At 42.3% G+C, this 11845-nt stretch overlaps 1 protein-coding gene across 2 annotated transcripts in view; it reads left to right on the top strand.

Moving 5' to 3' along the window:
* The first annotated feature begins 3200 nt into the window (after positions 1-3200).
* The window catches only part of LOC112914683 (argonaute RISC catalytic component 3), a 110844-nt gene continuing 102199 nt past the window's right edge, over positions 3201-11845 (top strand). Inside the window, exon 1 of one of the 2 annotated variants that reach the window (XM_072723850.1) lies at positions 3201-3521. In XM_072723850.1, the coding sequence (XP_072579951.1) occupies positions 3503-3521 (19 nt within the window). In that variant the 5' untranslated portion in view covers positions 3201-3502. The remainder of the gene's footprint in view (positions 3522-11845) is intronic. The other variant, XM_072723851.1, reaches the window with a different exon arrangement.

The following is an 11845-nucleotide window of genomic DNA, read 5'->3' as shown; positions in this document are numbered from 1 at the left end:
TCCATTCCTTTTCCCCACCTTCTGAAGGCAGGGAACTTTCGTCTTAGAAGAGACATTGGGAGTTCCCAGCCATGTTTTTGGAAAAGGCCTATGGCTTCTTAATGGAAGCGATCTGAAAAGGGGGAGGGGCTTGGATACTTTGAAGTACTTGAGCAGGTGTTTTGTACATTATCTGTTATTTAATTGCATCTTCACAGCATTTGTGTGAAGTAGTTTGTTAGCTTTAATTGCACATAACAAACCCCCAATTAAATTGGCTTAAATAAGAAACCAGTAACATGATAAATCTTGATTTAATATGGCTACAAGGTTGGTTAATAATTCAGTGGCTCAGTGATAATACCAACAAACCAGGTTCTCACAGTGACTTTCCTCTGCTCCTCTGTGTTGGTTTATGCTAGTTCCCCTCAGGGTTGCAAGGTGTTTATTGTAATTCCAGGAAGGAAATGCTGACAGAATAATGTCTAGCAGAAAAAGGACTAATTTTTCCTTACATTTCATATTAAAGTAAGGAAATCCTTGGAAGCCCCAGCAGATCTGGCCTCCTATCTCCTGCAATAGAAATGGGTCATCTTCCCACTCTTGTCATTGGCAAAGCAAATGAGATCATCCATCATGAGAGGTTTAGATTAACTAGGAGTTATCTTTGAGCAGTTATCCTGCTTCATCAATCTGTGGTTTAGAAAGACAAGTCTGGTCTGCTAGGCAAGAAAGAAGGGGATAAGGGTTCTTGGGTAGGTATGTAGCAGTGTCTTTTCTACTTGAGTACTTTGGCTTTTAGAGATGAGTACAAGGTTCAGAGAGTGACTTTTTTGGAATCACATACAGCAGCAGAGGGCCTTCAGTCTCAGCTTTGTCCCTAAGGCCAATGTGTTTTATATCGTGTTCTGCTGCAGTACAGAATAACTCTCTCTCTGCTATGTAAAAACCGATGGTCTGGGAGAAGAGATTTGAACTCCAGTCAAGTTGACTACTTCAATCCAAGTTTAAGAGAGGATTCTATCCAGCTGCTCTCATCATCCAGTCGTGATGTTTACCTAGCACAGGAAGCCTAGGAATGCAATTTCAGAGGGCACTGATTTCCTTGTCCCTCAGAGGTCTGTACTATTTTATAGTTCTCCCTTCGGAAAGCAACCAGTGTCACAAGGGATGAGGACAGTTTTTAGCCTGCTTCCCGAGCCCTGTTCTTGAAGCCCAGTCATCCATCCATCCACCCCACAGCCAGGCACTGGCACTGTTCTAGACCCTCGGGCTATGGCAGTTAACAAGATACACAAGGACCCTGCTCTATGGCCTTGAAAGCCAACTTATTTGGGAATGAGGTTGGCCATAAATAGGGTGGTCCAGAGAGAGCCTCATGCAATTTGCTTTTGGCAGAACCATTAGACCTTTTGCCTTCCCACTTCTTGATATTGCAATTAATGTACCTTTCACCTGGGCTCCTTCTATGATGAGGTGGTGGTGTCCCTGAATAGCAGAAGTAGATGGGAAGGCCTCATTGACATTAAACTGAATTAGGAGATCCAAGTCCTCCTCCATCAAGGTCAACAAGACAGTGACCTTCCTCAGCGGTTCATCACCATGCTTATATTCTGGGAGATGACAAGCGTGCAGTCACTTAGGGAATCAGTTCCAGAACGGGAGGTTGAGGGTGTGATAGTCCCTTGCACAAGTGTTGGTATTTACCCTGTTGGATGCTGCTACTGATTTGGATTCTGGATAGTCAGGCATTGAAAGTAACTTTTAGGATACAGTGTTTCATCTGGTGACAATTTGATACTTTGAACTCCATGTATTCTGTAAAAAGGGTTAAGAGTAGGAAGAAGGTGGAATTGAAGTCAAGACAGAAGAGGGTTTGAATCCCATCCATTTAGGAAACGTTTACTGTAAAGTAGGTGCATCTAATAAGTGCTTTAAAATGTTAATGGTCGCAAACTTTCTCTTCACTAACTTTTAGTTAGGCTTTGCTCTGGTTTGTGTACGTTCCCTAACCTCACAGCAGTTGTGTAAGGTACGTTATTCTCTCCATTTCTTGGATAAGAAAACAAACCCAGAGGCTCAAGCAACTGATCCAAAGTCCCACCGTGACTGCGGGGGGACTGAAGATACTTCTCTTTTTTTCTCTTTGTCCCAAACTTTAAAAAAACAAAAAGCACTTTGATTTTTAAAGGTCTAAATGACATTACTGATGTTTAGGGACACAGGCAAAAATCACGAATCTCTAATCTGAATAGCATCACCTTTCATTAAGGCAACATATTAAGGGCCTACTGTTCCCTAGTGAGTGTGCTGGCCGCGGTAAACTAGTGCTTAGAAGCCTGTGCGGGTGGGGGGTGGGGGCACACAAACTAAAGTAAAACTACGGGTTGGGAGGATTCTTAGGGAAATGCTGTAATAGAAGAACGCCTCCCTCCCCCCACTAGTGATCAAGAAAAGACCTCTCTGAACTAAGGCTGCGGTGTAAGAAGGTTCTGGGGCACGGAAGGGAAGAAGGGAAGCTGAGGGGGGAGCGAAAGAGAGGCCCTGTTCCTGGCCTAGGGGACCGAGCCGAGGGGCGCCACGTGGGAAAGGAAGAGGCTTGCCCACAGCGGGGACCGGGAGCGGACGGCGTAGCTGCAGCCTAGTGAGTCTTGCTTGGAAGGAGGGGTCAGCGCGCGGCGCGCTTTGGCCCCGCAAGAGTCCATCTCGGCGTGCCGGGACGCTATTAAAGCGTTTTAAACGAGGACATTATCCGATGTGGTGTTTGTGTCAAGTCTTGTTCCTTAATACTCCTTTCCCGTGCTAAGTTGTACGGCCCTCCCCCCCGCCAGGGTCGTCAGGGCGTCCCCCGCCCCCGGACTTGGGAGTGATCCTAGTGGCCGCTTGACCGCTTTCGGAGGGGGCGGGGTGCTCGGGCGGGGCGGGGGGTGCGCTGTGCCTCAGCCGGCGGCGGGCCCGGGCCGGCGCTCCCGAGCGGCCGCGCCGCAGGTAGGCTCCCGCCCAGGTAAGCGCCACTGCCTCGGGAAGGCTCCGCCCGGCGCGGGGTGGCGCCGAGTGCGGCTCCCCCGGTTCGTCTCCGACCGGCACGCCCCGCCCAGGCCCGCCCCGCCCCGCCCCGCCCCGCCCCGCCCCGCGGCCCGCCCCGCCCCGCCCCGCCCCGCGGCCCGCAGCGACGTCGCGGCCGCACGGCTCGGGGCGGAGGGCGCGGCGGGGGCGGCGGAAGTGACGGCAGCGGGCTTCCGGGGGCGGCCCCCGGCGAGGTCGGCGGCGGCGCCGCAGTCGTGGAGGGGCCGCGGGAGCGGACGCGGCGGCGGGCGGCGCGCCTTCCCACGGGGCTGTCCGGGCCGCCTCCCGCTTCGCCCTCCGCCCGCCGGGTCGCGCGCTGCCTCCCCGCGGCGGCCGTCCCCGAGGAGCGCCCATCGCCGCCCGCCGCGGGGCCCGGCGCCCGCGTCATCCCTGCGCTGCCTCCGCGCCCCCAGCGGCGGGCGCCCTTCTCGGCCGAAGCACCCCCCCAGCTCCATGAATGGAAATCGGCTCCGCAGGTGAGCGAGCCGCGGCTGCCGGGCGGGCGGGCGGAGCCCCGGAGCCCCGGAGCGCGCGGTCGTTCCCCTCCCCGCCCCCTCCGCCCCAGCGCAGCCCCGCCGCGGGTCCCGGGCCCGGAGGACGCGAAGCTGCGCGGAGGGCGGGACGGCGGGGGGCGCCGCTGGCAGCGTCGGGCTTCGGGGTCCTCCCCCGAGCAGGCGGGCTTCGGCGTCGCCTTCGCTGCTCGGGCGGCCGGCGTGCGGGGTGCGCGTCCCGCGGAGCCGCCGGGCAGCGGGAGCCCGGGGCGGGCCCGGCCGAGGGCGAGGTCACGGCCCGGTCGCAGCTCCTTCCGGCCGCCGCCTCCGGCCCCAGGGCCCGCATCCCGCTCCCGCGGCGACGTGGATCCGCGAGCTGCTGCTCGGACTCCCTCCGCCTTCTCTGGTCCCCGGAGAAGACTCTCCTATTCCGGGAGATCTGGAAATTAAAACAACCTGCTCTCTCTCCTCTTGGGAAAACGGCAGTTTTTGAGAAAATCTGCAACATGGGCAGTACTTGCCTTGGGAGAAAATAAATAAATAAATAAATAAACAAGCACTTTTTTTTACGATTCTAAAGTAACTAGGAGACACAAAGTAGGTGTTACATAATGATCTGCTTCCCAAAAAATCATACTTATAACGTGGTAGATTTGGAAGTACGCTTCATCCAGACGGTAACACATTTATAAGTTGATTTTCAGAATATTGAGGTGGGGACGGGCTGTCTCGTTGCTGATGGAGGTCACAAGTTCCTGAATTTCACGTGTCGTTTTGCTAGTCTGGGAGGTATTTGAATATAAGAAAAAGTTAAGTGATAAAGGAGATCGGTGACCTAACGATAATGAGGGGTTTCGTTGATTAGGTTATGAAGTGTAATTGTCATTAGATGCAAACAGCGCTCAATTTGTAGCAGCGGGGGGGGGGGGTGGGGGGAAGGGGGATGGGGCGAGCAGATTATTGCAAGGTTTACCTGAAATTTTTTCTAATCAGTTTCTTCTGTTTCTCTTTTGCATTCTTTTTTCTGTCATCTTCATATTTTCTTTAAAAGGGATACTTTATAGATTGTGAAGTTTTATTTATTTTTTTCTTAAAGTTACTTTTTTTTTTTTTAAAGATTTTATTTATTTATTCATGAGACACAGAGAGAGGCAGAGACCCTGGCAGAGGGAGATGCAGGCTCCACGCAGGGAGCCCGATGGGGGGAGCCCGATGGGGGACTCTCCTGGGACTCCAGGATCACGCCCTGGGCCAAAGGCAGGTGCTAAACTGCTGAGCCCCGAGTTTGTGAAGTTTTAGATTTTCATTTGTTTATCATTGATTTGTATATTTCTGAAACTGTGCCCTGCCTTTGTCTTTTAATTGTGTACCATACTCTTGAGTGAATAGGATGATCTAGGGTTATAGGTGACTTTTACATAACTGTCCTGTTATCAGGCGTGGAAAACAAAACATGAAAATTAAACACTTTATTAATCACCCTAAGACTTTTAAAGATAAAAAAAATTTTAAGTGTTTTTCACCTTTGGGTTTTTTGTATGAAATTATGGCCCAACGTATGGACAACATCCTCAAAAATATTTCTGAAGTCCAGTCGCCTGGCCAACTGGTCCAACTAGCCAAGTGTGATTCAGTAAACACTCCTGTGAGTTCTTGAGCTATAGATAAGTCTTACATCTTCTTTTTGCATGTGCCATTGCTGAAATATATACACATTTAACTATCTTCACATCTGGGGAGGTAGAATTAGATAATATCGACGGTATGCTTAGACCTCTTGAAACTCAACGTTTGCTCTTCAATGCAGTTCATACATGATTAATCTAATAATGGAGATAAAGTATAATATGGCTCAGAATTGTCATCATCAAAAACAAAGTTTCCATTCTTCCTGGGTCTTATGTGTAATTGTTAATGCTGCATGTGTAACTGAAAGCATAGTTGGGTAAAATACACAACTAAGTTTTAAATCAAGAGTTTGAGAGGTAAAGGGGGGGTGTGCCTGCCTGGTTCAGTCTTTGGAGCGTGAGACTTTTGATTTCAGGGTTGTAAGTTGGAGCCCCATGTTGGATGTGGAGATTACTTAAAAATAAAACATAAAAAAAAATAGGTAGGTCCATATTTTTGGTTTAAAATATTTTAGACATGGGGGTGCCTGGTTGGCTCATTGGTAGAGCCTGTGACTTTTGAACTCAGTTGTGAGTTTGAACCCCACTTTGGGTGTAGAGATTTCTTAAAAACATCTTAGACGTAAATGTTTTGATAGTCTATTGAGTAAATGTTGGATCTTTGCTCCAATTTTTTCTAAGGTTTTGGTTTGTGTGTGGAAAGTCTTAGGTATTTACCTTATGACAGGATATTTTAAATTTTAGTTCTTAGGAAGATAAATAGGAAACTTACATTTATTTACATGGGGGACTTGGACTTTGGATACAAATGCTATGTTAATTGTTTCTGGGTGAATCATTACTAAAAATGAATATTTGTCCATTTTTGCATGTAATATTTTAAGTGATTTTTTTAGGGTGTCCTGTTCATTGTACTGATTTAGAACTGGGTGAACTGGGCAGCCCCAGTGGCTTAGTGGTTTAGAGCCGCCTTCAGCCCAGGGTGTTGATGGAGATCCAAGATGGAGTCCCACGTCAGGCTCCCTGCATGGAGCCTGCTTCTCCCTCTGCCTGTGTCTCTGCCTCTCACTCTGTCTCTAATAAATAAATAAAATCTTAAAAAAAAAAAAAAAAAAAAAAAGAACTGCGTAAACTTTAACCAGAAAAGCTAGCACAGTTGGTTTTTAAATATAACAATAGTTTTTCATCTGTGCCTGTGACTCTTTAGTTAGGAAAACTTCTAATGAAATTCTGGTTGTTGTTGTTTTTTTTTTATAGTTTAGTTACAATTGGATTAAAAGTATTTGTTTTAATTCCAAATAAAGTGTGAATGGAAGCTGCAGAAACATTCATTAGGATATCACTTCTCCTTTGTAGCAGGGTTTTAGGACCTATTCTATAGGTATTTTTAGGTGTAGTTAGACTACTGTTTAAGGGAGAAGGAATTGTACTTACCTGCCAAGGAAGAAAAACATTTGCTGTTACTTGAAATTAATGATGCGCAAAGTGGTTTGATAACGTTTGGTCGCAGTCTTATACAGTGTTGGAGGAGTAAATAGACCATGTTTCTTAGTGATACTCTTAAATTCATGTTTGGATCTGCAAAGTGGTTTCAAGGCTCTGGATTTTTTTAAATACTAAAAATCTAGGGTTGCCTGGTTGGTTCAGTCCATCAAATATCTGAGTCTTAGGTCGCGGTCTCAGGGTCCTGAGTTCAAACTTCATGTTAGGCTCCATGCATGGAGAATAAAAAAAACTAGAAAATAATAGAATAAAAAATAAAATAATAGAATAAAAAAACTAGAAAAAAATAATAGAATAAAAAAACTAGAAAAAAAAATCATTTGAGAACAAGTTCCAAAGAAACAGAAGTTGCATATATGAAATCAAGTTTGAATGAGATGAATAAAGTATTTAATCTTTTAGTATTTTGGTACTTAATCTTTTTAAAATCACTTTGGAATATAAGTTTTCTCGCTTGTGGATTTTTGTCTTGAAGAAAAAATCGTCAAAATGCTTCTCTGTCTACAGGGCATGAATTTTGAACATGCAAAAGGTTTTTCTACTTGGTTGCCACTTAAATTTTAACTTGTGCTGTTCTTGAGTGGCCATCATGACTTTTTTTCCTGATATTTGCTGCTCTTGACTAGCAGTGGGACTTAAAAATATGCAAGATTATTTTGATTTTTGTTTTAGAATTTAATTTCTCTTACAGTGATGGAAATTTTTTTCCGAGGGAAAATTGAAAAGAAGGCAAGAAACAATTTTGTTCTTCTAAACAAAGACTTAAAGGAGAAAAAGAACATATAGGTAACCCTGAAATGTAATTTGAGTAACATAATGAAGACTTTTAAAATCATGTTAGCCGTGTTTCCATCATCCTGATCACTCTTTAAATTTCTAAGCCAGGTTTCAAACTAGTAAATTTCTTTGTTAAAAATAATAATAAGGAATTAAGTAATTTAAAAAAGCTGCTAGAATGAAATGATTTCGAGATATTCCTTCCTTTTGCTCTTTTTGGAGAATTTTATGTACTAAGTTGGTAACTTAGATTTAGTTTATATTCATTTATGTTTTCCAGTGGGAACATTGTGTTTATTTGGTTCTGTAAGCCAGGCTGATAGCATGCAGAGACCTGGGGCCCTGTAGAGGGGACATTTCCTGGAAGAGTTCTCTGTCGTATATAGGAAAACTGTAGTTCAGAATACGGTTCTTGCTAAACTGTCATAAACTGTTGTATTCTAATTGATACTGTTTTCTAGTTTTTTCATATAGCAGCCATCGTGTTTCACATAGATCTTTATAGTCTTTAAATATTTGAGAGTCTATCTGAAAGATAAAATAATTAAATATTTTGTTACTCTAACAAAACACCTTTTAATATTTAAAACTTGGGATATAGAATAATTTATAAGGTTTTTTTTTTGATAGATGGGGGAATAAGGCAAGTAATAGTTCATTTTCTGAGAAGATAAAACTAAAAATACAATTTATTTAAGAATAGTATCCTTTCCAAACCTATATAGTCTCGGTTTGTTGGGGTAAATAGCATTCACCAGACATTCCTACTTCTAATTCAGTTGTCTAGGATACCCAATAGACCCCCATTCTTGGCTCATTAACAAAACAGATGTGAGAAAGAATATTGTGTGGTTTTTCAACCATAATGGTTATGCTGTTAGGATACATGAACAGCCTTTCTGTATTTAGAGTTTCTGTAGTTTTCTGCCATTATCTGTGTTAATATTAATAACTTTCTTTGGCTACCACTGCTTAAAAAAAGACTATTGAGATTTAGCAATGTCACATAACTGGTATTTTCTTTTAATGTGGGCTTTTTGTCTTTTGGTTACAATAAAAAATTGTTTACATTATTCTGAAGTAATAGTGAAGTAATTTGGAGGAATTTTTTGTTTTTAATTAGCCAGTTTTTTTTTTTTCTACGTTTGTTACTGAATTGTCAAGTTCTCGAGAAATTAGAAGCAATCTGTACAATACTAACATGGAATATTTTTATGTTTTTCACTCATGGAAGAAATTTTGCAAGAAAATGTTCTCAATGTTTTCTTATTTTATATAAGCCTACAGCTTATATAATACTGTTTTTGAGTTATCATCAGTGCTTGATTTTTTAAAAATATTTTATTTATTTATTTGATAGATCACGAGCAGGGGGGAGGGGTAGAGGGAAAAGCAGGCTTCCTGCTGAGCAGGGAACCTGGTGCAGGGTTCGATCTCAGGACTCTGGGATCTTGACCTGAGCTTCATGAAGGCAGACGCTTAACCAACTGAGCCACTCAGCACCTCCCCAATACTTGATATTTTAAGTGATTTCTAAATCTTCTAACAAAAGAAGTTCATTAATGTATCGAAATTTTTTTAAAAGCTTTCAAAGAGTAGATTGCAAAATGGGCTTATATCTTAGCAATTAAGTCTTCCTTTTTTTAAAAGAAACTTCTGATTTCTAAATTAAGACTTGATTTCTGTCTGTATGTTTAACATAAAAGTGGCATTACTTTAAAATTACTCAAAATTTTCCTAAAAGTTTTGCTTGGCTGACCAAAGTTTTTCAGAAGTTACCCACCTTTAATTATGAAGTAAATCTCAAGGCATTTCTGTAGTGCGGGACCTCTTTGGGTAGCGTGCTCTCTGGTTTTCAAGGAGCAAAGTGCCTTTCTAACAATTACTCCCCTGGGGCAGCCCCGGTGGCCCAGTGGTTTAGCGCCACCTCAGCCCAGGGCGTGAAACTGGAGACCCAGGATCAAGTCCCGCACTGGGATCCCCACAGGGAGCCTGCTTCTCTCTCTGCCTGTGTCTCTGCCTCTCTCGGTGTCTGTCATGAATAAATAAATTAAATCTTTAAACAAAACAAAACAATTGTTCCCCAGTACTGCCATCTGAGAAATTTTACCCTCAGCAGGCTGAATTTCTACAAGGGATTATTTGGCTATAGTGAAATAATAAATGTAACATGGTAATAAGTGTGCTGTTTGTAGAGGTTCATTGAATGAATACGTAGAACTAGTAGGCGGGAGGTTACTAAAATTTCATGCTAATGTTTACTGCTTATCCTTGTAAGTTCATGTAGTAAACAGATGTTTTATTATGTCAAAGTTTGAAGCCATACAATATATTTTTCCAAAACAAAAAACAAATTTTTTCCTTGGTATAAAAACACTTATTTATTGTTTTTAAAAAGCAAACAATAGAGTAAAGTAGAAAGTGAAGGGGTGCCTGGGTGATGCAGTGGGTTAAGCCTCCAACTCTTGGTTTCAGCTCAGGTCCTGATCTCAGGGTTGTGAGATCAAGCCCCGTGATGGGCTCCTTGCTCACCGTGGAGCCTGCTTGTGACTTTCTCTCCCTCTCCCTCTGCCCTTTCCCTTGCACGCTCTTACTGTCTCTCACATGAATACATAAATCTTAAAAAAAAAAAAATAAAGTGGAAAGTGAAAATAATATCCCATGCTCTGGATAAAATCATTGCTAATTATTTTGTCTGTCTTCCCAGACATCCATCCATCTCTCCATCCATCATTAATTGTTTTGTTTTGTTTTTTCATTAATTGTTTTTAACCTGCTTTTTTCTACTTAGTAAAGTGGCCTGGACACTTTTTCCTTAGTAATACTTACATTTTTACGGCACTGTGATGATCTTTACTCAGTGCCTATTTAATCATTCACATTGATGGTGGTTTAGGTTTCTTTATTATTTTTCATCGTAAATAAAACTGCTAAGTATTCGTGTGCACGCGCGCGCGGTGCCCTAATTGCTTTAGGATAAATTCCTAGAAGTAGAATTGTTGAAACAAGATGTATTCCATAAATATTGGAGGAGAAGTTCCCAGTGAAAATCTACTATTTTCATAATAGGCAATAGTATATGCTATCATTGATTTATCCACTGTTTTTCATCGTTCATTTGCTGTAGTCCATTATTTAGCTTGGGACTCAAAAACCTAATACAAGTTAGATGTTAGATCCCTGAATAACATAACATCCTGTGAATGTATATTGTTTTATGTTCGAAGTTTAATGTGGTCAGTTGATACTAGCCAGTACTTACTATAACTACTGAAAGAAACATTTGAGGTGGAGAGAAGTTCCAGATAGTGCTTTGTATTTCCATGTAATTATATCTTCAAATCTAGTGGGCAGTATATGTATTTGTTAAATAACTGAAATATGCTTCATGGGAGTATAATTTGTTGCATTGACAGAATTGCCTCATTAACTTATATTAAAGTTTTTTTTGGATACTTAAACTTGATGATTTTATAATAACGATAGTTTGTTACATTGCTTATTCATGAAACAATTTTGGTTTTTTTTTGCCAGTTTGTATAAATAGCACCCGACAAAATGATGGGGAAAAAATTGGCAGTGTGATATAGTGTACAAAGCATGGGTTTTAGAGACCAATCTTGCTCTCAGATTAACTGACTTGATAATGATGTGTCATTGTAGATTCAGTGATTGTAACAAATGTACCACTTGGGTGTGGGGATGTGGATTGGGAGGCTGTGTGTGGGTAGGAGGCATATTTACCGTCTGCTTGATTTTGCTGTGAACCTAAAACTGCTCTAAAAAAAAAAAAAGCCTAGGGGTGCCTGGGTGGCTCAGTTGAGCATCTTGGTTTTGGCTCTGGTCATGATCTCAGGGTCATGAGATTGAGCCCTACATCAGGCTCCTAGCTCAGAGCAGAGATGGCCTCAGAAATTCTCTCTTCCTCTCCCTTCTGTTCTTCGCTCTGCTTGTGCACGCCCATGTACACATGTTCCCTCTTGCTCTCTCACTTTCTCAAATAAATAAATAAATAAAATACATTTTTAAAAAAAGTTTATTTAAAAAGTTAACTGTGACTTTGAGTGGTACATTTAATCTTCCTTAACTTTAATTTCCTTGTTTGTACAATGGGATGGTAAAGAGTTTAAGTATGCAAAGGAAATGGCACTTCTTTTCTTATTTCTTAAGACTTTTGTAATAGAGAATTGAAGATACTTACAAATAGGCAGAATTATGTAATAAGCTACCACGTACCCATCACCCAAACCTAACAATCATAAACTCATATCCAATTGTGTCCCTTCTAATGTCCCGTCCCTTGTATTTTTTTGAAGCATATTCTACTGATAATACTGTTTCATTCATAAATAGCTGCTGAGTATTTACAAAAGATACAGGCTCTTTACATAAGCCATAGTA

Source organism: Vulpes vulpes, chromosome 10, assembly GCF_048418805.1.
Source record: "Vulpes vulpes isolate BD-2025 chromosome 10, VulVul3, whole genome shotgun sequence".
NCBI classification, from domain to species: Eukaryota; Metazoa; Chordata; class Mammalia; order Carnivora; family Canidae; genus Vulpes; species Vulpes vulpes.
The sequence above is the reverse complement of the archived record's forward strand: the minus strand, read 5'-3'. Positions and strand labels throughout refer to the sequence as shown.